This window comes from Apteryx rowi, unplaced genomic scaffold (genome assembly GCF_003343035.1).
Source record: "Apteryx rowi isolate R43461 unplaced genomic scaffold, aptRow1 scaffold_626, whole genome shotgun sequence".
Classification (NCBI taxonomy): Eukaryota; Metazoa; Chordata; class Aves; order Apterygiformes; family Apterygidae; genus Apteryx; species Apteryx rowi.
The window spans coordinates 432,206-456,968 of record NW_020450901.1 but is presented as its reverse complement, the minus strand read 5'-3'; the positions used below and the strand labels follow the sequence as shown (position 1 = coordinate 456,968).

General features: G+C 41.3%; 3 protein-coding genes across 5 annotated transcripts in view; 1 reads left to right on the top strand and 2 right to left on the bottom strand.

Annotated features, from left to right (window-relative positions):
* Nucleotides 1-189, bottom strand: part of LRRC45 (leucine rich repeat containing 45) — a 12,004-nt gene extending 11,815 nt beyond the window's left edge. The window contains exon 1 of the mRNA XM_026084141.1: nucleotides 5-189. Coding sequence (XP_025939926.1) covers nucleotides 5-174 — 170 coding nt within the window. The 5' untranslated portion in view covers nucleotides 175-189. The remainder of the gene's footprint in view (nucleotides 1-4) is intronic.
* Nucleotides 190-329: 140 nt separating this feature from the next.
* CENPX (centromere protein X) lies at nucleotides 330-15,183 on the top strand. Of its 3 annotated transcripts, none has more exons than XM_026084107.1 (6): nucleotides 330-391; nucleotides 465-516; nucleotides 595-648; nucleotides 950-1,035; nucleotides 7,132-7,225; nucleotides 14,808-15,183. In XM_026084107.1, the coding sequence occupies exons 1-5, from the start codon at nucleotides 353-355 to the stop codon at nucleotides 7,204-7,206; spliced, it is 306 nt and encodes a 101-aa protein (XP_025939892.1). In that variant the 5' UTR covers nucleotides 330-352; the 3' UTR covers nucleotides 7,207-7,225; nucleotides 14,808-15,183. The 3 variants fall into 3 exon arrangements, with proteins under 3 accessions (XP_025939892.1, XP_025939891.1, XP_025939893.1); XM_026084106.1 differs by having other exon boundaries at nucleotides 947-1,035; XM_026084108.1 differs by lacking the exons at nucleotides 7,132-7,225; nucleotides 14,808-15,183 and adding an exon at nucleotides 1,227-1,939 and having other exon boundaries at nucleotides 947-1,035.
* Nucleotides 7,587-24,763, bottom strand: part of ASPSCR1 (ASPSCR1, UBX domain containing tether for SLC2A4) — a 54,252-nt gene continuing 37,075 nt past the window's right edge. The window contains exons 11-12 of the mRNA XM_026084104.1: nucleotides 8,333-8,384; nucleotides 7,587-7,611 (exon numbers count right to left, since the gene is read on the bottom strand). Of these exons, the coding sequence (XP_025939889.1) occupies nucleotides 8,380-8,384 (5 nt within the window). The 3' untranslated portion in view covers nucleotides 7,587-7,611; nucleotides 8,333-8,379. The remainder of the gene's footprint in view (nucleotides 7,612-8,332; nucleotides 8,385-24,763) is intronic.

Here is a 24,763-nt window from a genome sequence, read left to right as displayed (position 1 = left end):
CAGCAGCCGCCCCAGCGCGCCGCACGTCTCCAGCGAGAGGCTCTGCGCCCCCAGGTCCAAGCGGCCGCGCCCCGGCACCGCGCCGGGCTCCCGCAGCCGCCGCAGCACGGTCTCCTGCGGCGCCGCGCCGCCCTCCTCGCAGAGCCGCGCGTAGGCCCGTCGGAACTCCTCCATGGCCGCACCGGGAAGGCCCGCCCCTCCTCCCCCCGGAAGGGACACGGCCCCAGGCCGCGCGGCGAGGCGGCTGCGCCTGGCAGCGTCTTCCCGCCGCAGCACCGCCCCCGCCTCGAACTACAGCTCCCGGCGTGCCCCGCGCGCTCACTTCCGGGGAGGAGCGCGGCGGGAAGACGCCATGGAAGAGCGGGACGGGCGCGCCGGCGGCTTCAGGAAGGTGCGGCCGGGCCCGGCCGGGCCGGGGGGGGGGTCCCGGCCCCCCGCACCCACTCACTGCTCTTTCCCTGCAGGAGACCGTGGACCGGCTGCTCCGCCTGCACTTCCGGGACGGGCGGACCCGAGGTAGCGGGGCGGCGGCAGCGGGCCGGGCCGGGCCGGGCCCCGCCGCGCCCCTCCTCCATGAGAGCTTTGTCGTTGCAGTGAACGGCGACGCGCTGCTGCTGACGGCTGAGATGCTGAAGGTGTTTGTCCGCGGTGAGCCTGCCCGCCGCGCCGGGCCCTCCGCCGCGGAAGGGAGCCGGCGTGGGCTGGCGTGCCCGCCCCACTGCGGGTAGCACGAGCCGGTGGGGAGGAGGAGCCGCTGGATTCTCTCCTGGGCCGAGCCGCGACCCCTCTGTGCGCTCCGAGGATGCCGGCACTGGGCGTAGCGCTGCTGCACTGCCGCCTCCAGAGAGCGGGACGTTTTTATCTCATGGGATCGTGCCTTCCTCCCAGAAACCCAGACACTGACACCTCATCGTGACCACCTGTAACACTTTCAATTGCATTCCAGAAGCAGCCGCACGAGCAGCACGGCAGGCTCAGGCAGAGGACCTGGAGAAAGTGGATATCGAACATGTGGAGAAAGTGCTGCCACAGCTGGTATGTAAAATACAGTTCAGATTCTCCAGTTAACAGGATAAGGATGTGGACTGAAGCAGCTTAATCCCCTTCCCTTTGGGAGATGTTTGGCTAGTCAATAATATCCTTATGGGGCTGCTGGGGACCCAGCAGATGTGTTGACTGGCTGGCTCCCTTTGGAAACTAAAGCAGCTGCTGCTCTCTTCTTACAGCTTCTAGACTTCTAGAGACTCAATGAAGCAAATGTGACATGCCAGCTGCTAGCAGAAGACCCTGATCTGACAGTGAACATCTGGATTGTTATCCTCAGAGTTTAGCTCTTAGAACAGCAGCATCACTTTCTTCTTTCTCTGCCATATTGTTTCTGTTTCCTGTCTCCTTTACCAAGCATGACAAAGCCCTAGGCAACTACACTGTCAGATGCTATTTTTGAGAGGAGGCTGCCACATTTGTTTTGGTAGACTGTGTAACAGGTTTCCATCTTGCTGCCTTATTCCTGCAACAGTAGCTTGTACTCCACAGCATGGGTAAGGTGCTGTTACTTTCTCAGCTTATGTGAGAAACAGGTGCTGCTTCACTGAGTTGCAAGGCAAGACCTAATGGCTAGAAATGTCATTCTAACTGCAGGCTCTCATCACCTCAGCAGGCAACTGTGGCAGAAACTTTAGGTCCAGCTCCAAGCCTGTCTAATGAATGGTTTGTTAACAGAAGCTCAGTTACAGGCTCTTGCCAAAAGCAGGTATCTGATCTTTATTTTATAAATAAACAGTGTCTGTTCCTCAGTACCTTCCAGTATTTCTTCAGGGCTGTGACATCAAAGAATGCTTGGAACCTTTTAACTATTTGATATTCTCCTTAGAAGCTGCTTCCCTCTGCTATAAATTTGTTCTCACAAAGAAACATCAATAAATCAAAGCCAAGTCTCCTTCCCTTGTGCAGGCTCTTTGCTGCAATTAATCATCGAAAGTCAAGTTGCTTCAAAGACTTGCACAGTTTCCACACACACACACACACACACACTCTTTTCTAAATCTTTGTAGGACGAAAGGAAAAAGGACAGAATAACAAACAGCATGTGTGAGAATCCCACATCATGGGACTGGCTGGCCCCTCAGCCAGCAGGGTGGGGGAACTGTGAAATAAGAAACTTTACACATGTAGGCAGGAACCACACAACTGAACTGGCTTTGTTAGGAAATACACAGCTTGCTACAGGAAAAGCAGCTGACACCAGTGTGTCTTAAAGACTGCATGTTGTCTGTTGCTGGCTATTTGAAGCCTTTATGATTAATAATAGCTTTTTTTTTTTCTTCCCCAATTGACAACTGTAGTAGGCAAAGGCTCAGTAGGTCACTGTACTCTTTCCGCCAAGAGCTATCGAGGTCCTTAGTCAGGGCATCAGCCACTTGGAAACTTCAACTAAAACCACAATTTAATGCACATTCTTTTTGGTGACAGTACCAGCTTAAGCAGTCCCCCCCATCCCTCTACACTGCAGCCTGTTTGCCAAGATAACTGTTTGTGTAGCTGTACAACAAAACCAATGAAAGAACAGATCCAGTTCAGCATTCAGCCCCACAACCATACTGGTATAATAGGCAGTAGCAAAAAATATAGGTAATACTATCTTTGAATGCCCAACTACAACCAAAGGGATGAGTTCAGCTACTCTAGCAGAAGTAAGATTGAAGCAAATCCAGCTTATCACATATCTGTGTGTATAGTTCAGTGGCAGGGTAGGAAGCCTTGTAGCAGCTTCCTTAGTGAGGAGCCTGCAGTTTTAAGTATCAGGGCATCTTGCCTCTCTCTTCAAAGAATCCACTACTTCCTTGCCTTATCCAGATTTCAAATTCTCCCCCCCCAATTCTGTCTCCTAATGACACACAGATCAGTCAAAGCTGCTGCCCTAAAAAGGCATGAGTTCACTTCCCTGACATACTTGGTCCATACACCAGCTTTCTTGCCTGAAAGTGATTGCAGATGTAAGTGTTAGTGGTAGGGTGCTATTTTAACAGCAGCAGCTAAAACTAACTCTTCTTTGCATAGAGGAAGGGGAATAAGACCTCTGGTGTAGCTGTCAAAGGTACCAGTTTTCCATCCTACTGAAACAGGAGTAGCTTACAGTGGGTTTGATGCATGATGATGTTACACAAGGGACATGCTTGGGCAGAACCAAGTTAAGTAAAGCACACAGCAGTATGAATTTGGCTGCAGAAGTCAGAGGCAAAATGTTACCTCTTCACCAGAAACATCCCACTGGCACAGCCCATTAGAGTATAATTGGAGAAACCAGTTGTATCTTGATTTTAAAATCATTAGAAAGTTCAATCTGGGGATCCAGTTAAACCCAACATTGTTCCTGCAGCTGCTGCTCATATCCAGCCACAGCTAAAAAGAAACTGTACCAAAATTTATTAGTTTCTCTCTGCTGGGTGAAGTCATACCTAACTGCTTCTGTGAGCAGCAATTAGGTCCTGATGGACCAGACGTTAGTCTCCTTGTCCTCAGCCCTGTACTTAACACATGAAACTGCTCCAGTAATAATGTTGTTATTTGTGTCCCTAAATTTTTCCTTCCATTTGCCCATACCAGGTCCTTGCAGGTAGTTATGGTGCTAGTTCTCTATCACCACTGTTGGCTTAGCTATTCTGATTCCAATCAGTAGTATTTGATGTTGCCTGAGGTCTTCAAAGAACAAGACTAATAAGTCTGAAGGTGTAGAACAACTTCCTACCAACCAGACAACTTCTTTTTATTCCAACCCAGTACATCAAGCAGCACTAGCATGAGTATATAATCACCTATCATCAGCTCTGGCTATTTGTTGGCCACAAATATATCCTGCACAAATTCAGCAAAGCAGCCCTAACCACAGTCTACCTCTGGCTTCCCTGAGATGAATAAGCCTGACATAGCACCTGAACCAAGATGCAGATAGTACCCTGGAGGGCAGGCTTAGCCCACACCTAATCCACTGAAGTAATAAGCTTTAAGCATTACTTTAATCTTCTTCATTTTGCTGTAGTATGTCTTTCATAGACAGTCTGTCACGTTCCAGGAAGGCTTGCTTTCCGCAGAAAGGATTATTTAGAGCAGCAGCTGTACACAGTGCTCTTGCATTCTCTGCTGCCAGTGCCCGCACACATTCCCCGTCCATGTTTGGGTGTCATATAAGAAATCAATCATCTTTTTTTGCTACAGCATTCTGCTCCCTCCACTTTGAGTTTGAGTTTCCTTTTTCTTCTTCTTCCACCTTTCTTTCATGCCTCCCCCTCCCTCTGAGTTTCTTCAAAGCATCTGGGAACATTTGGAAGTAATTAGACCTGAAGGGAAATGCTGGCCAGGCTGCAAGACAATGACAAGTGCCAGGAACCCTGAGTGCCCTTTCTAGCCACTTTGAAGTTCATTCAGATGGTACAAAGCTCCATTTTACTTTGTTGAAAAAAATGGGGGGAGGGAATAAGGCATGACAGGCCCAATGAACAGGGAGCAGGTTCCTGTGAACTGACAGAGAAATAGCATTGGGGAAGAAATGCATTATCAAAGAGACCAACAAAAAGGCCTCCTATGGCCACTCTGCTTTATTACATCTATAAATTGTGCAGGTGCACACATAGTTTAGGGAATAAGTGTCTACACAGGGAAAACTGAAAACAAATTCTAAGTCTTATTACCATAACATGGAACCCTAACTGTCCAATATGAATCACTGATTCCTGGAGGAGACTTCAAATAAAATACAGCACCACAGCCACTGTGGCACTATAGAGCTCATCTCCAGGGTAGACACAGTTCTAAACAATAACATTTATCTCCATACATCTCAAGAGACAAAGATCTGGACTAGTGCTCCCCTCCCTACACTAATTGCACTGCAGAAAACTGCTACTCTGCTGTGGAAACACTCAGATCACAGAAGAAGTCAGTAAGATGGAAGGTCACACGAAGAGACCCTTTCATGSGATGTTTTTTACTCATTAGAACAGTAATTAATGATGTTAATTATGTGTAATGAAAACAAAACACAGAGCTTGAGGCATAAAAAACTCCACATGCATTCTGTTAACAGGTACCTGTGTTCTTTGTTAACAAGATTGTCAATTGAAAACAGATAAATGCAGCAAACCAAGAGGTTCACAGGAAAAGCCTACTTAAACTGTTATGAATGACCTAAATGCGCCTTCTTCACCCACCTTCCAGCAATCTATGCCCAGAATTACAGGAGCACTAACCTCAACCAGCAAAAAGCAAAGAGAACTCTTGTTCTAGGCAGCACTTAACTACAGGTAAAACTGAATCAAATTGTATATTGTTGCTAGAATTCAGGCAGCTAGACTTTCTCAAGTTATCTCTGAAGGTAGAACTGGGAAGATTTGAATTTCAAAATATGGAAAGAAGCAAAGTCCTTGACGGAAAATAACTAGGAAATATTTCCCCTCAATTCTCTATTCATATTATCTGCATGCAAGAAATCTTAACTTTAACCTCTGACCCTGCTTATGTAGCCAGGAGGACCACAAGGCAGGCCTTCCACTCTTTCAAAAGGTAAAATTGGCAGTTCAAATAACAATTTTCTATTTATAACTCATGTTCATATAGATTAGGTCTTTCCAGGGCCACCAACAGTTTCTTACAAATTCTGAAGTATTTCATCAGGAAAGAAGCACAGCTGACTGCTACACTAATCCAGCAGACGAGAATGTTTCATCTCTTCCCACCTACAACACAAACGTAAGAGCATTAGAACACTTAAAACATATAATCTGCACTACACAGTTTCTAAATAACAATCTCTTTGCTGAGGGTCCTATACACCACTATGGTTAGGCAAGAGTTAGGTAGCATCTAGGAGTAGTTCTTAGTGAGATGGAATGGCGAATGCAACACAACTTTCAGAGCAGGGAACTTCATCATACAGAGGCATGCTATTAACCTTTCATATGAGCTATTCATGGGTAAGCCAACTAGGTAGGTAAGAATTTTTTTTGGTACTTCATCCAAATACTCTTCACTGGAGAAAGAAAGTTCTCTACTCATAAGTGGAATGCTTCAAACGTACTGCCTTTACTGTTTCCCACATGATCTGCATCAGTATTCCAGAGCTAGTCTAAGCAGATCAGTCACAGCAGGGAAACAGACCAACCCACCGACTGCAGCATTCCAGCAATCATTTCACACCTTATGCTACACTTGCTGGAGCTGATGGCCCCACAGTGTCTTCCAAGAATCAAATATTACAATTCTCATTCAAGAGGTTAACATTTGTTAGCCATGAAATTCCAGATAATACTTCCTACTACTGCTGTTTAGGGGGTTGATTTAGCTTTTTTATTCTTTACCACTGCATCAAAAAGTGAATACTGACAACTATTCAATTCTGGAATCCTTTTTCTAGTTGCTTCATATTTTGTGCAAGTTCTCACGTAAGAATGTATATCAACTATTGGTTTTGAGATTGAAAACAAGGCTGCAGTTTTCTGATGAAGATAAACCAAGAACAAATTCATAATGGAAACTTGGTTGCAATCTTAACTATGGAAAATTACTACTGTTTTGCAGTAAAGATTAAAAATAACAAGATCAACTCAAAAATCAAGGGAAAGGAAAATACTAACACAGACTACACCAGCAAAACAAACAAACAAACAAAAAAACTGACGAGGTTTAACAGATGACAGGGGCCCTTCATAGGTAGGGCATCAGGCCTGTTAGTATTTGAACTACACTGGCATAATTAAGACCCCCAGAACATTAAATGATTTCAAACATATGGATTAGATATCAGACTCAACACTGCACAGAACCAGTATTCAGATACTTTTCCAATTAAGGATGAGTTTCAAGTCACAAACTGATTTGTGATTGATAAGTGTTCAACTCCATGCCCTGCAAGTCTCCCAGCAACACCTAAGAACAGTCTCAACATCCAACACGCATGGCACAGAGGAGCCTGCCTTCCTGGGGAGTTCACTAGAAGAGCTCTCTGATCTCACATGATACCTGGCAGCTTCAGCCATTTGGGTATCTTCCCAGGGGCCCTACTCATCAGCTGTGGAACTTCATGTACTCTTGCTGGTTCCGGTTGGTCATCAGTCTTTTTGTCACTTCCCCCGTCAGGTTCAGCCAGGGATGGAACTGCTGATTCTAAAGATGACGAAGCAGAAGGAACTACTGATCTGGACAAACATCTGAGGAAAAAAATAAGCAACAGGTATTTAAACTTCATTTTTTCATAATAGGCCCCATATACCGCCAACTCTACATTTTCGAAGTCAGATTGAAAAGGCTCTTCCTTCTCATGATAAAGGCCCTAGGATTTACTTGATTTAGTCACTGAAAACCTACTCCACGAAGAAGGACTCACAAAACTATAAAGCTAAGTATGTTTGTGAACCATGACTGTATGAAGGAGAAATTCAAGCCCTAGTACCTTCAGATCATGTTTCTTTCTAGTAAGACAGGCTCATTTCATGCTTTCCCTCCCTGAAATATTCACTCATTTGCAATTCTAGTCAGTCCCAACATACCTGGCTATTAATAAATCAGCTGCAGAAGGGGAAACTGCAGAGCGCAGCAGGTCCGACTTCAGGTAACAATCTGTTTAAAATGAAACTCAATGAAATCTGAAGGCTTGTTTGGTAAGATAAAGACATCAGTCACCACAGAATCGTGTATCTCTAGGCTCAGCAAATGCCTACGATATCCTTTAGTAAATCTCCATCTTCTTCCACCAACTGACAAACAGGATGCTTTTAAATTATGCCAGTTTCTTTAACAATTCAAGGTGCCTACTTCATCATTCAAAACTCAAGATCTTGACATTTTCTTTCAGTGATCACTGCATCTCAATCTATTTTACAGTGTCTTCTTTACTCTCTGGGGAAACAGTAATTCTGAGCATAAACCAGAGGTGTCAGAGAATCAGAGATTCATATCTGTTCTCCCACCTCCAGTTAGTACAATAAGAGGTCTGTAAAGACATTTCTAGTCACTTGTCTAGTTAACATTTTGAACAATGGCATTTCCTTCTAGAGAGTTGTTCCTCTACCATTCCCATAGTGAATACTGCCTATTTTGTAGCCTAACACATCTCACAAGAAAGGTACTAGCTTTAGGTTTGTGATCAAGCTAACTGGTGTCAAATTCAGTTTCAGCAGGACCAAGCTAGCTTTCAACAATTCAGAATGGAAATACTTCTCAGCATTCTCAGGGTCTGCTTTATCTTTTGTTAGAAGAAATCTGAAGGAAAGAATGTAATTCTTCTGGGTCTACTGTAGCAGCTGTGTAGCCAGCTGAAGAAGAGAGGAAGCTCACTCACCCCTGCACTCCTCAGATCCAAAATGAATGACAGCAGCTGGAAAGAGTTTAGCCTGCAGCAAAGGGAAAAAAGAAGAGATCATTGGTTGTAGATGCTTCCACAGTCAGCTGTGGACATTGGAGACAAGTTAGACAAATTTAGAGCTTAAGATCAGGTCACTGAACCATCTATAATTCAGAAAAGTCTAAACTTTTCTAGAGCACAGGGCATGCCGATTAAGATGAGCACAACAGTATGAAGAATTCCACTACACAGATGATGAAACCTGTACAAGTGCTCACTGTGCTGATGACCTGTCATTTGTTCTCCTTTGTCCCCCCCATGTCTGAGGCCATTTTATTTCACACACCTTCTGCAGTGCTGAGCAAATAATGTGGGTATGTTTAAGCATCTTCCAAAACCAGAGTGTATGACAGTAAGAGAAGAAAATTCCAGCTATGCCCTCAGGAGTCTATTCCAGATTATTCTATTACATTTATATCCTGTTTCTAATTGGAATTTGTCTGGTTTCAACAGCTTTCCGGGAGGCAGTTTATCCTTTTTAAAGTCCAGTCTGAATTCCTAGTTCCTATCTGTCTGAATAATTGCTGTATTCAAACATATTTTTCAGTAGTTTAGCTCATCATGTGACCCAGATAACTGTAGGACTGCCTTTTTGATGCCAGTATTCATCAGTCTGATGATTTTTATTTCATCTGCAAATTTTATCAGTTATGATTTTACACATTTACCTTCAAATCAGATAAAAATAATGAACAGTATGTGCCCAGAATTAATCCCAGTATAACACTAGCCACTTGTGTTTTCTGATAATTCCTCACTGACTGTTATTTGAAATGTCAATTAGCTGAATCTTAATTCATTTAGTGTGCTTTAATTACATTGTGTAACACACTCAAAAAAAAAAAAAATATATATATATATACACACACACATATCTCATGAAGCACTGAATCAAATAAAAGTATGTTACAGGCAACTAGATTTCTTGGTCGATTCCATGATCTCGTAAGTACTGACACCATGTAGAAAGACCTGTGATAAAAGGATAGTGCCCCAGTGACCACATCAGTGGAAAGGTGCAAGACACTGCCTATCTCACTGGGAATGGCTCCAGAAATAACACGCCACAGTACCTCGTACCTCTTATCTTCTTCCCTACCTCCTCAGTGTTCCACAACAATAAGCAATTTCTGGTCAAATACGCACACACAAAAACCTTCAATAAAGTTCCCATGAGGTCATAATCTAAGAGAACAAACTCTTCCTTCTGCAACCTAGAAGTGCAATAAAGCCAGAATCAGCTTTTGCCCCTCTACTATTTACTACCTTTCCACAGAGAGGAGATGCCTGCTACAGGAAGGAAAAAAAAAAAAGTGGAAACACTGTCTAGTGATTAAAGTGTAATTCTAGTCAGGAGGCCTGGTTTCTAAATCTGGCTGTTTGTAATTTACCATGCTGCTTTAGGCTTCAGTTTCCCCAATTTTCAGATGTATACACATCGCACAGGAAGAATAAGAAGATAACTGATGTCTCTAAAGTTCCTCAGATGTAAGGCACTAAAGAGGCAACTGCCTGTTGCAGTTCACTTGTTTTTCTCTAATTATTTAAAAAACAACAAATCAAAACAATGAAGCATCTAAACTATATAGCCAAACAACTTATATGGACAGTGGTCATCTCACCATCATCTCCTTCCACTGCTTTATTCCCATCTGTTATGCCATGGCTAAATAGTTTTATTCAACTACCTCTCTATGAATAAAATTTAATACAAAATACAAATTATACTTGATGTTCGACATACTAACTGATTAAATGGAATTATACTGTTGAGAAGTAATTTGTCAGTAGCTCAAATGATGAACTCCTGCACAAATAATTGTAAACATACAAGAAAAATTATTCTCAACTAATCCTAAGTAACATACAGGATCATCTTAAAGTTGTAATGGGAAATAAATTAATAAATAACATTGATCACAATATAATAAAATTCAGCATCATAGGGAATGAAAAGGTAGGAAACACCACAAACTGTGTTTTAGAAAGAGAGAGTTAACTAAATTAAGCATGCTGGTTAAAGACCTTGAAGTCAGAGGAAATAAAGTAAAATCCTTAGCTGTTCAATAAATATTACTTAAGGAAAAATGGAGTCTCAGAAATGCTGTGCAGCCCTAAATAAAAAAAGAAAGCAGGGAGGCAAGCATTAAAGGAAACTGGCAAATGTTGTCATTTAGCTGTAATTCAAATATAACAAAGTTCTTTCAGACTTTGATAACTAATGCTTGTGAAGCCAATAATAAGAAACAAAAGCCACAGCTGATGACGCATAGGGAAGAAAATTCAGAGAGCTAAAATACAATTCAAGGTTTAAAACAGCAGAAAGTTGCAATAACAAGTTCAGATAAAGGAGGTCCCTAAAATAATTGGTTGGTCCATTAGACAGAGATTAAGGAATCCAATTAAAAAAGATAATTTAAATGACTTATTTGGATCAATTTTATCAATAGGGAGACTGGGAGAAGAGCAACTTTGTTCTCAGTCCTTTAAGAAAGATGTAGTAGTTTGAGGGCACAGTTTCATGTCAAGTAGCCTTGTCATTTAAGATGGTTTAATAGGTTACCATACCCCACTCATTTCTGTCCCACACTGCAAAGCCCACTGAGTTGTGTAGATGTATTTTTTTGTGGAGCTATTCACTAAACAGATTTGGTTTCCCTCCCCCTGCCTTTTTTTAAATGGGAGACCTTTTTCTGTTAAGCATGGATTATTACATTTATTTATTTTATAACTTAGCCTGATAAGCAATTGTTTCATCTCAGCTGCAACAAAGTACAGCACGAGGTAAGATTGAGTGGCTAAAAAGGCAAAAAGATCTTATAACGCTATTGCCACTACAGAACCACAGACAGGTTGAGGTTGGAAAGGTCTTCTGGAGGTTGTCCAGTCCAAACCCCATTCAGAGCAGGGTCAGCTAGAGCTGGTTGCTCAGGACCACATCCAGTCGAGTTTGGAAGACGACTCCAAGGATGGAGACTCCATAACCTGCCCATGTAACCTGTTCCACTGTTTGACCACCCTCAGAGTTAAAAAAAAAAAAAAAAAAAAAAAAAAAAAAAAAAAAGCTTTTTCTTACATTTAAATGGGATTTCCTGCATTTCAGTTTGTGTCCATTTCCTCTCATCCTGTCACTAGGTACCACTGAGAAAAGAATAGATCTGTCTTCTCTTCTCCCTCCCATCGGGTATTTATATACATCGATAAAATCCCCCCCCGAACCCTCTCTTCTCCAGGCTGAACAATCCCAGCTCTCTCAGCCTCTTCCCATATATCAGGTGCACCAATCCCTTAAACATATTTGGCCCTTCACTGGACACCAGAGAGACAGTAATGTAAAACTGCATGCACTCACAGCTGCAGTAGTTTAACTGAGGAGTGGTAAAAGCAACTGCAGATAAGCCAGGAGGGTAAGTACCTATAAAACTTGCTCTGCCACTATAGTGATCATAGTATGGCACCACAGCCTTAAAGAAACTGAAGCAGTGGAAAAACTGGTGCTGGAGCTAAGTGATAAATTAAAAAGCACTAAATCACCAAGTCCAGATGGTACATCCAAGTGTTCTCAAGGAACTGAAGAGTAAGAGACTCAAAATTATTAAGCTTCTCATTAAAAACAGACACTGCCACAAGCACAGGCTTGTATTTTAAAAACAGTTTGAAGGTGATATGCAGAAGATTAATATGATATGGTCTAACCAGCATGGATTCTGAAAGAAAGATAATATCAAACTTATTACTGGAATTCTTTTAACATGTCAGTATAATACTGCATAAAGCAGAACTAGCTGAAACAATTTTTTTAAAGTTTTCAGAGGACCTTATACAAAGAGACTAGTAAGGAAGCCAAATCATCATGGTGTTAAAGGTAAGTATTGTCACAGGTCAGAAACTGTAAGGGAGACAGAAAATGTTGTTTAATGATCTATATTTATCCTGGCAAAACAATAATACTAGATTTTTGTTCCTGAACAAACAAAATAATCCCTACCCCTCTTCAGAACATCAATATATTTGTAAGCATTTTGCAGGGCAGGCTGCCTGCTCTTGAGTTTTCCTAAACCTCTGTTGTCACCATCAACACAGTCAAGACACTGGAGCAGATGGGCTTTGAACCTGATCCAGCACAGCAATTACCAGAACAGTAGAGCACTACTAAACTCAAAGGAACCACTGGGGAGTCTGTGGATTGGTACCTAGTACAGAGACTAATAAAACTGTATTAACTGGTGGCAAAACAAAACAGCTTCACCTATCTTCCTAACTACGAACTTCAAACGAGTATGTGATATTACAACTTTTTGGACTTTAATTCAAAGAGTGTAGGAGACTTTCACATATAGAATGGCCTACATCATGTTACACTGAAGCAGGAGAGACACCCACCAGTCCACTCCAAGTCTCAGTTCCTGCCTAACTGGCCAGCAATTTTCACATCCTTGAACTGACATCTTAGTAGCAGAAATCATTATTTATTAAGTCTTTAACATTTCCTTCCCCAAGCAACAGGGCCTAAGGTTGCCTGCTCAGTCACAAAGACAGCTCTACATAAACTTTTTTAATTAAAAAGTGCCAGACACGGTTTAGAAACCCCAGTGAAAACTCTTGCAAGACCTTTGATGTTTCCGCTGCATTCGTCTGAAGGGATCCCTCTATTTAGGAAATGGGTGGCTTAAAAAGGAGCCCCCCCACGTCCCCTCCCCAAACACACATACACTCAGGCCCCTTTACACACAACATCCTTTTCATGCCAGCTGCAAGTTGGAAAATGAGGTTTTTGTAGCGTGTTAGTGTTGGAATTTTTTAATAACCTCCCCTCTCTCTTTTTCCCCTCCCGCCCAATTATCTTGGTAAATAATTAACATTCTGAAGGAGATAACTAAGCACAGCATCTCAGAGCTCAAAGCCCTTTTAGTACAAAGCCCTGCCCTTTTCTCTTCATTTCCCTGTTGCCGCTGTTAAAACTTTCTTGTCAATCAAGGTCTGGGCACACACATCAAAGCTTCATGTGGGAATGGCCCCAAGGGGTCAGAGAAAATTCATGGCAGGGCCTGTGAGGCACAAAGAGAAAAAGAGGGAGAAACACACAGACCAAGAGCGAGACAGATACACTCAACCACACAAACACACAGACAGAATGTGCCCCAGTATAAAGCTCTACCCTATTTACTCACAAGTTGACAAATAACCACAGTTCTACATTTCAGACTCCACCTCCACAACCACTTCCCACTACTGGCAAAACATCAGTCCAAATGCTTCAGTCCACAATCTTTTAACTGAAAGAAACTTAAAGGAACTAGAGAGCAGCTCACAAGTATACAGAATGTAAACTCCTTCCCAGGGCTCATTCCCTCCATCCCTATCCTTTCCTAGGGCTCAGCCAAGGCATAGACCCTTCTTCCAAAGTTTACATCCAGTAAGCTTCTTTCCTTCAATTCAGATCAAATATTGGCTCATTTGTGCAACCTGTTGTCTCATTTCCTGTTCGCAGAATTCTCAGGTTATCATTCCAATTTCAGCATTTATTGAGGGTTCAGTACAGAAGACCGATACACCTCAGTTGATCCATCCCAGGAATTCTCCATCCAAGGACGCACACTGTCTGAGATTTTTTTGTAATATAAAGATATTTAAATCAACACCAACTTCACATGAAAAAGAAAACCAAGTGGAATAACCCTACTGGCCAAAGAACATCTTGGCATAAAGATAAGAAGGCTTTAGTATCTGCACAGTCCAGGAAAACATACAACTCAAGTCAGAGCCTTTAGTATTCTCTAGTAGTGCTAAGTACACAAGAATCAAATATTGGGAAGGATATTATCTGAAAACTGTATTTTCAAGTCAGCTGCTACTTTTTCATTTGCAGTCGTTCTAATGCACATATTGAGGTACCTAGAAAAGAATCATGAAGTTTTGAATACTTGCTGTATAGGATTCTTATAGGATAAGACTCTCTGTGAATCAAAAGAGATTTAGAAACCTCTTACAGTCACACTGAGTCTGCCAGATTGGCCAAAGAATTGCAAGCTGTTTGAAACATATGTTCAAAAAATTTCAAATAGTTACATGCAAAGAATTACTACAATATGAATGAGTCAACTGCTAGTTACTATACTCAAATATTGAGCATCTCTTCCTTGCTGCTTTGATTTCCAGCTCTGAGTACAATGCCATTCTGACTGGGAAAATGGATACTATTAACTCATGGCATTGAAACGTTCAAATCACACTGTGCAAGGTATATTTCCAAGATATAGTCAGGTTATTATTTTTATGGCAACAGCACCTAGAAATCCAATTGAAAATGGTGTCCCATCGTGCAATTACGTGTATGTAATGAGAAGCAACCTGCAATATAAATAAAATCAATGACAAATGTGAGAAAATATGATTTTGTTTTGTTTTACAGATGAAGAACTGAGATCTAAAGAGATTAAATAACTTGCTCAAGGTCATACAGGAAGACAGTAGCAGAAATGAGAAATAAGTACAAGTTTCCAGAGTCCTATCCCAGACCTTAATCACAGGATAGTTTTCTTCTGAAGAGATCAGAAAGCTGCTGATGAGGCAAGATGTGGAGGAAGCCAATGCCCTGCTTACCGTCTTCCCCATTCAAGGGATACCATTCCAAACAACCAATTCCACAGGTTTTAAAAAGATCTCCATAACACAGCTTCATCACTTTGGTTACAGTTAAACCAGTTTAAATGAAAGCCTCCCATTTTGGGCCCCCAGTCTGAAGACCTGCCTGTTACTCATAAAGCCGCATTTAGTTTGAAACTGCATAGCTATATAACTCAAGGTTTTATTTCAGACACTCAGACTGAAGTTACTCAGACACCATCGTGGTGAGCGTGGTTTATGACAGCAGGGCATCCTGGTTGTGGAGTGGTATATTGGGTCTACCGGATCTTGCATTCCATGATAAAAATATCTATATTAGAACAACATTTTCCTGTGAGTCCAGCTGTGACTCACAAGAGAAATATTTCTGCTTTGTTTTATTGCATGTTTTAGTAACTTGTTCTCCAGAGCACAGAAAAGATTTCAAGCAGTACCCTCCCCAAATAATGTCACAATACTTCCTCCTTCACTAGGCATCTCCAGACATACATATCAAAAAAACCCCTAGAACAGAATATTGCAAAATATGTACATCATTACTAGGCAGTTACTCTGTTCACTGACAGAATGATGCTTTTAGATCAGTCAGAGACTGCTGTCTAAGGGGGAACTTGCAGCTGCCAGAATGAGAAGCATTCTTTCCGTTACATGATCTGAAAAGATTAGAGTGCCACAGGTCTGCTGTTAGTTTGATGTTAGAAGATGAATAAGAAAATAAGCACTTCAAAGGAACATGCTCATGGATGGAGAAACTCAAGCTACCAACATGAAATACTGCATAGTACACACACCCCAAACACATAAACTAGCACTTGGAAAATTCAACCGGAAAGCCGGTGGATCAAAAGCTTCTGCAACAAGACCGCAAAGCATCTCTGAAACAGAAATAAACACTACAGTCATAGTGAAAGGGAGCAAACTGACTAAGTGGTTCTTGTTTACAACCTGAGAACAAAGCTTCTCAATGTGGACTGCAACTGCTGAAGAAGATGGATATTCTGTAGCTAATATAGAGGAAATCTGATCCGACTAGAACAGGGAACCTTTAAAGGATTCATAAGGTTAAAGGTAAGATTTGAAAGCACTGTTTTGAGAAGGCTCCTTAAGAAGGAATCTAGGTATGAAGAATATTCATTGACTCTGTGAGCTGAGGTCAGAAAGATCTGGCCCACAAAATTAACAGTAGAAGAGAGAGAACATTTTTGGCAGAATTTCTACTCTAAATTCAGTAACACAAGGAAGGCCCTCATCCTGATCAAAATGTCTAGCCTTACTCAAAAGTCAGCATAAGAAGCAAGTACTTACAACCTTTATGAGTACAGTTAACAGAACTGGCAAGACAAATAGGAGGTAAGATTGTTACAAAAACCCGGTCAGGTAGGAAAATCCTGAATGGGTAAGTAAAGGACTAAGACTTAACACAGGAAGCTGAACGACATGTTCTGGGCTGGATGAATGAGGATTAATTCCACTATTAACTGTAATTTTCTTTGTTAGTGAGTGGAATAATTACAAGGCCTGCCATTGGAAATACCTCCAAAGGACTGACTCTGATGAAGTAATTTTTTCTGAAATTGGATTCTGACTATTGCCAAGAGCAGAGATGGCTTCACACTGCCCAAGTCATAGTCTGCTTCACTGAACAAAAGTGCCAGATGCGTTGCCCAAAATGGCATTAACAAAGAGGATATGGAAGCAGAACAGAAGGCAAAGAAAGGAACAAACAGCTCCTCTGGATTCCTGCCCCACAGTAGATGCCAGAGGAAACACTCAGTGCATTCTAAGATCTGATTAGAAAATCTAAATATTTATGTGGAAGTGTGTGGACTCCTTTAGCTTCTCTAAAGACAAATGATGGCCTCCTGCCCCCTTTGCTGCTTTGACTTTTCCAGTGGCTGATATTTTTAGCCTCTACTAACTATTTCCTAGCATTAACTCAGCAATCAATGACTGTCTCCACTAAAGCCCCAGATCTGAACTACATGAGTACATGTTTCTGAGAGAAGAAAGAAGGGGAAAAGCAGCTCTAAGAAGCTCAGCTAGCCTAGAAAAGCACAAATAAGCAACTGCAGCTATAAGGAATCCTAGGCCAACTGCTACAACAGGGAAGCCTGCATTTGATCAGTTCTGGAGAGCAGAACATTATAAAACAATTCAAGCGACATGAGGATAAGACAGCCAGCAAAAATAGCAATAACAAAATATCAAAGCAATGCCTTGAAGTCTTTATGGGTTCCAAAAACTCCATGTTGCTGCCAATCTGTGTGCTCACTGTACTGTAAATACACACATATTTCAGGACAATTCACTTCAGATATAGTTCTTTCAGCCTCTTGGCAAACAAATTGACAATATTTGTCTTTTTTCCTGGTTTTGCTTGCAACGTAAAGGTTCCTCCTTCACTGTAAGCTATCAGATTTAACAAATGTGGTTCCAACAATCTTATCAGCTTGGCTGGAGGGAGAGGGTGGAGAGAGAGTAGAAGTGTTGACAATATGGTACTCCACCATCTGCAATGACTCCCGTTATTGGCTTCAGCACAAATTTCAGTCATTTATAAATATCCAAACACTGAAATATGCTCACATTGCTTCAGACACCATTTACTTTTTCTTATATACAGCACTAAGGCAGTCTGAAGAGCAGAAAGGTAACCTACTGCTAGCGTAATACCTGGGAAACCATCAGAGACAGACACATGCCACAGAAACCTAAGTGCAACTCCATGATTCATGCTTGACCTTAGACAAGTGATTCCCACCACCCAGTTCCCAGTCAGGCAACAAAAAGGAACTCTATCCTCTACGCTAATAGAGAGTGGGGTTGTGATACGTTCAGATATCATGCAGTCTTCATGACAATAAGCTCCTAAAACATACAGGCTGGCAGTGGTAAATGTCCAGAACGCTCTGTTTGGGTTAAAGCAGGCTCTGCCTCTGACAGTCTCAACAACTACCTTAAGTTTCTAGAAACCCATTCTAAAGTTCATTGAGATAATTCCCATATCCTCAGGGGACGCTGTTAGAGTTCCCTGTGTACCAATGCATTTCTCAAAGAAAAGGAGAAAACAGAAGGCAGTTAAGTATTTCATAACTAAACTGAACGGAATAAGTAACTGGATGCTTCTCTGCTGCAGTCCTACTTAAAAGTAGTAATAATAATCCATTTATGCTTAAACATGATAGCATCACGTATTTGAACACATGAGGCAACCTAGAAAAACCAAGAATGGGCTGTGGAAAAGCCACAAGCCAGCCTCTACTCCTTCATTCTTTGGTCTTCTTAACTATTTCTTATTTTCTATTTCTCAAGAGTTTGAGCACCATGACTGGGAAACATCCATCTAAGAAGTCTCTGAGAGAAAAAGGAGAATAAAGCACATTAAAAAAATGCAAAAGTATTTATGGGATAGGCTAATTGGACAAAATCTCACGTTTGAAAATAAGGAACCCTAAGGCTGCAACAACTTTAATTATAGCTCTCAGCTATCACTGAGATAACCAGATTTTGGTGCAGTTTTCCTCATGATTGCCTTTGTTTCCTCTGAAAGTCACATTACTCCTGATATGAATATACACTCCAGAGATGTTCTAAGAAAGAATTCTATTTTGGTATGTTATTGTCTGCTCAGATAAGATGTGTATGAAAGATTAAACAGCCAGATAATATGACAGTTAATTATTTAAAAAAATCCAGGGCAGTACACGTTTTGGAAGATCCATTTTGAACAAAAACACAGATTTCAAAAGTCATCTAAGAAACACCCCATTAGAATGAAGCATCAGATTACAGGCACACATCTTTGCTAGGGAGTCGTATCAGGTGCAAAGCATTCTAAGAGGCTATTGCTAACATCACTGACACAGAACACCTGGAGAGAAAGCTGTGAAATTTGGCGGTCACAGGATACAACTCAACGAATTTAAAGAGCAGTACGATTGATCAAGACAACCTCCCCTCCTCATTTTTTCACAAAGTCTCCAAGAAACAGATACTATAAAACCTAAAAAATTAGCTGTCCAATTACTTTACCCAAGCTCCTTTTCCCTACAAAGTCTAGAAGAACCCCACACTTCACACTACTTCATTAATGTATGCATTCCAGTGTAACAAAACAGTATAATTCCAGAACAACCTCTCATACTAAGGAGATGCTAAGTAAAAATACTGCAAGGTCCCCTAAGCATAAAAGCTCCTCTTCTCCAGGCCCAAAAGCCACACATTTTACAAGTTACCCTAACCGTCCATCTTCAGAAAGCAGCTCTGTCTTTTCATCTCTTTCCTTCCAAATACTGGAAATGGAAGAGTGGCTCTGACTTCAGTACAAAAGGCTTCCCTTTTACAGACCACATGATGCCTGGAAGAGGCCAAGGCTTCAACCAGCCCACCCATACAGAGCCGAGCTCCACTGAGTGCAGGACCAGGCACTGTAGTCTTCTCTTCAGCCCTCAGCCCTGCAGCAAGTGTGGATACTGACCAGCACAAACATCTTCCCAGACTGAAGATTTAACTGTCCAGAAGACAATACTAGAGAACGAGAGCTAGTGAGAAGAAGTGGAGAGCAAATCCTGCCCCCAGTGCTGCCTCACCTGGCCCAATACCAGAAATAACACCTCTGTTGCTCCTTTTCTATGCCAGTTTCATTTTTACCAAGAGCACTGAGGCTTAGGCAAAGCAGCCTGATTAGTAACAGCCGCCTATAAAAAGGCCATCCAACAATAACAGAGTTGCCAGGGACATGAAAGCCAGAGCAACTTCCGCACCCATTTCTTTCCAGAGAAGAAAGCCCCCTTCAGCCCCTGCCAAGCACTCAGATCTCCAGCAGCCGGGAAAGTCTATCCAAGCAGAAGACATTACGGCATGGAGCCTTCACTGACTCAAGGCAAAAGTTACAGATGAAAGAAGATTTATACCGGTAACAGGGAGCAAAGTGTTACCCAGAATCAGCCAACGTAAATTGGGACAAGGCACCAGCCTAGTATGTTAGAGAGCCGTGGTCTCCAACAAGCAGTATGGGTAATTGGAATGGTATGACAAGTTCTCAGCAGGAATCGTTTTTTTTCCCCCCCGTTTGATGCTTCATCCAAATAAAATGTTTATAAACACACAGAATCATTCCTGCCACAACCAGACCGTGGCCTGAAAGGGCTGAAGAGCTCCAGGCATGGGACACAGGCGACATGGCCACTGGCATCAAAAACAGCTCTTCCAATCTGCAAATCCATTTTATATAAGGGCTAGTTTACATACAGCTGCATTAAACAGCTTCAAGGCTTTAATGCACATGCTAGGTGCACCTCCCCCAACTCACATTCCTGGCAGCGGGACGCTCTGTTGCCTCAAAATCACTTTAAAGACAGAGGAACCCAAATCCCATCCAGACACATCTCCTCATGCTCCCTCTTTTCACTTCATTTTAATCCTTCCAAGTCGCCTCAGCCCCTCACAGCCTTCTCCCTTCTCATAACTCACCACAAACATACATGAATTTCTTTCCCCTTCAAACAAATCAATTCCACTGCTGTTTTGCACCAATCCAGTGCCACATTGCTTTCCTTATTGCTAAACCTCTACACCCCCCTCACCTCATTTGAGTAGTGTTGCTAGCCCAAACCATTCAGGTCAAATCATGCACTCATTTCCAATTCCCTAGAGTGGCTGTAAGTTGAGGCTAAAGCCTCCCTGAGTAGAATTTGATTAAAAACAAAACAAAACAAATTCTTTGTTTAAACAGAAAAAAAAAAGCTTCACTAGAAAAACATGCTGGCCTGCTCCTTTCACCATCAACTCATTTTTACAAATAAGCTGTGATGAACCAGATGGGCTTTCCTAATTTGTGGGATAAGCTTTTGGAAACAAGAGCTAGAGGCATTCTGAAATATCACACTGAACATGCATGATAAAAAATTCTAGAAAGTTAAATATCTATAGCTGCATACACATTTCCCACTACCTGAGGTTGCTGCACCAGCTGGTCTAAGAGGACAAGCTACACTACAAATACAAACTTGGCAAAATTTCTACATTCAACTGGTGAAGCAGAAAGATTACAAAACTTGCAGCAAGGGTCTGTCAGCCTCTGAACTCATCATAAACTTTAGTAATGTTCAGCAGAAAAAGCTTGCTCGCGTCTATTGGTATAACCATATCAGCAAACTCTTCTAGGGTGTGGGTGACAAAGTCATGAGCAAAAACATTTTCATCATGTTGCAGATGCACATCCTCTTCCAGCTAAAACTGTACTACCAAGAAACTTAACTTTCTTCAGCCCATCACTACTGCCCTTTGCAAGATATTAACAAGCACTTGCATGCATCATCAGTACCTAATCCACTTCAGTCAAGAGACCCAAGCCTGCAAATGTCTCCTATTTAAACTATTTATATTAATCTAACTCATTTAACCTGAAACAGACAGCAGTCCACATGACAGATGTGAGAATAGGTGGGGCAGCAGCCTCTTCAGCTGACTCGGTTGTAACTGGAAGACATGTGACCATTGCCTAAATTACTCAGGTGAAAGTTCCCTTATAATGACATAAAAATGTCCACATTAGGGCTCTCAGCAGAAACATCTCCAGAAAGAATAAACATACTCCTGACAGACATTAATATGCAAATGAAGGCTTCTATGGGACACCTGGTTACAAGGAGTTTGCAATGCCTTGTTGCTTGACATACTCGTCTTCCATTGCCTGTACCAGTGTCACATTATCATTTCTACTGTGTAGTAGGAAAAACGAAAAAACATGTCACGAACAAGTAGCAATTTCTGGGTGCTTATACTTTGCACTAACTTCACAGGTGTGAAATGCTACATAGGATGTCACACAGTAAAAGAAAAACTAACAGTTTCCAATAATGTTACCAGCTGTTTTCTTCAGAATTCTAAGGCTCAAGTAGCCGGCGTTTTTTCTCTTTTCCCCTAAAACTGGGAAAAATCATATACAAAATATTTTTATTGATGGAATCGTAAAGCTGTTAAAAAAAACAAAAACAAAAAAACAAACCCAACACCTAACAGGCAAGAAATTCCAAAGGTTTAATTCTTCCAAAATTAAAAAAAAAGCAACTAAATCCCACCTACCAGTTTAAATCCTCTGTTATATATGAAAATTTAGGAATTGTTGCCTGTGTACTAGTTCATTGCCATTCAAACTATAGGGTAGCTGAGTCAAGCTGTTGGGTCAAAGTTGCCCAGGTAGTCTGTCAGTCCTACATCCAGCAATACAAAAAAAGTCAAGGACAACTGTATTCAGGCCAAAGGTCCATTCAACCCAGCCAGTATCCTATCTCTAACAGTGAACAAAAATGGATGCACAGAGTATCCTTGTCCTGTGCTCATATGTGATAATTTCCCCATATACTCTGTCAGCTGCCAACCATTTTCAGTTCAGAAACTTCCTAAGATGGTTTCAAAATACTAAGAGAGACTCTCAGTGGATTTGTCTTCCATAAACTTGTCCAATTCCCCCTTGAACTAATGTATACATTTAGAATCCACAGCAACCTGTGGCAATGAATTCCATACTTGAGTTTTCTTTTGCATGAAGAACTATCTTCTTTCATCTGTTCTGAATCCAGTTCCTGCTAGCTTCACTTGATGCCACTCACTCTTGTACTAGAGATAGTAAGAAATCAGTCCCTTCCAGCTTCTTCTTAATACGTTATTTCTTTCCCAGTCATGCATTTTCCAGACTGAAAAGTCCTAGCCTATTTAGTCATTCTTTATGTAAGAGCCATTCCAGACCTTTCAAAATCTCATTCCCCTTCTCTGAACCTTTACCAGTTGTTCTTTGGACCAGAAAGGCACACAATATTCAAGATATGAGCAAACCTTGGATTCATACAATGATACAGTGATATTCTTTGGTTTGTTATCTATTTCTTTCCAAATCTTTTATTTGGGTTTTGGGAGAGAGGTGGTTTTGGTTTTGACTGCTATTCAATATTGAGCTGATGATTTCATCATCTTAAAACTGTCTTCTACAGCACTAACAATTAACTCAAAACCCATCAAGATGCATGCGAAGTTCAAATTAATTTTCCCCCCCACAAGCATCACTCTATACTTATCTACAGTGAGCCAGATGCTTAAGGAGACAATGCCAAAAGGCATGCAGTTGTTAGTGTGGTAATAATCTTTTCATAAAGGTCATGTTCCAATCCCTAAGAAGTGTTTTAAACTTATGCATGAGGTTTTACTTGCTTTCCACATTGCAAATAATTGTAGTGATTCTGTATATTCAGATTACCCTTAACAACCATTTTTCTTCAATTATGCCCAAATTCTCAACACAACAACCTTCTAAGTGTACATCAGGCTACACTGTCTAATTTCACGTTGCACAAAAAAAATATTTCCTTAATCAGCTTAGGATTTGCCACCTTTTTCCTTAATTGGATGTTCTTCTGCTTTTATGTTGACACAGAGAAAGTGAGAAATTAGAAAGATCATTCCCTAAAATAATCAATTTCGGGGAGAATTTTCAGCTTTAGACTGCCATATCTTTAAATAGTCTCAGTTTTGTGCTCTGTTATGGCTTTGCATTTTTGTTATGTGATGTAACAAGCAAATCTCAGGGAAGCCATTACAAACTGAAGACACTTGACATTAGAAAAGACCAGGTTCTTCATTAAGTTGTGCTTTCTAAAGCAGTCTAAAAGAGACTGGGCTCCAGGGCACCTCAAAGTCTTTACAGAGAACTAAATTTAGTACAACAATGTTTCAAGAAGCTGCTGTAAGGGATGAATTCCAAATTAAATGTCACAACTGGGAAATTGGGAAATTGTTACCCATGTAACAAGCACAGGTAACATGCCTGGTACTGAACAAAGGATTTAACAGCACAAATTAAACAAAATTCCTGCCACAAAGTTTCTGATTTGAAGACAGTGAAGAAATCATTATTTCTGTGGTGTTTAATTGAACAAGTAATGTTTCAGAAGAAATCCAGAGAAACAATTGATGTGTGTTGGAAAAGAAAAAATAAAGGAACAGTATTGTTGGGGAGCAGGGGAGAGAAGATAGACAAAGGATTTTGAAATTTATTCAGAAGATGGACCAAAGCTAACGATAGAGACAGCAAAAGAAGTTGGATGAACAGGAGGCAGATATAGGCCGCCAGACGTTAGGATGCTGCAGCATTCAAGGTTGCTGAAAAGGCACAGGACCTTCTTTTTTTGTGGAATGAGTATGGTATGCAAAGGGTTTAGAAGCCAACTAAAAAAGAAGAGAATGGTCAAAGGAGATTTCAAAATAAGGACAGGCACCTGAACAGACAGGATATTTTCTAACAGTGAWAGAAAATGATGGAAGAAACTAGTGTCAGAAAGGTAAGCACCTAGAGCTCAAAGGAGCAACAAAATATCCAAGAGAAAATGAACTGCAAATGAGAAAAAAAGTTAGTAACAGAGGTAGATTGAGTCTTCAGCATCTAAGAGGTACTTAACAAAACGAAACAAAAGCTCATCTTAAAAAAAAAAAGGGCCCCAAAACTGGAAGTCCATTGGATGCTAGAGGGAAATGTGGCATGGAAAAAAAAAAATCCCAGAGAGACACTGAAAAGGAGCAGTATATTTTGTAAGGACACAAGAGAAGTCGAAAGGCTGGGACAGAAAATCTGGGAAAGCATCCCAGCCGGATCTTAGAAAAAGACAGAAAAACACCCATCTTATCCAGGAGACAGCTGTCGGAGAGAACAGTAGAGAAACCACACTTTGGAAGGATGAAAAAAGGTTT

Bases quoted from the DNA above. Each gene is read 5' to 3' on its own strand.
- CENPX (XM_026084106.1), top strand. From the start codon at position 353: ATGGAAGAGCGGGACGGGCGCGCCGGCGGCTTCAGGAAG. The intron at 649-946 runs GTGAGCCTGCCC...ATTGCATTCCAG, and splicing joins GCTGAAGGTGTTTGTCCGCG to AAGCAGCCGCACGAGCAGCA. The intron at 1,036-7,131 runs GTATGTAAAATA...TTCCCCCGTCAG, and splicing joins AGAAAGTGCTGCCACAGCTG to GTTCAGCCAGGGATGGAACT.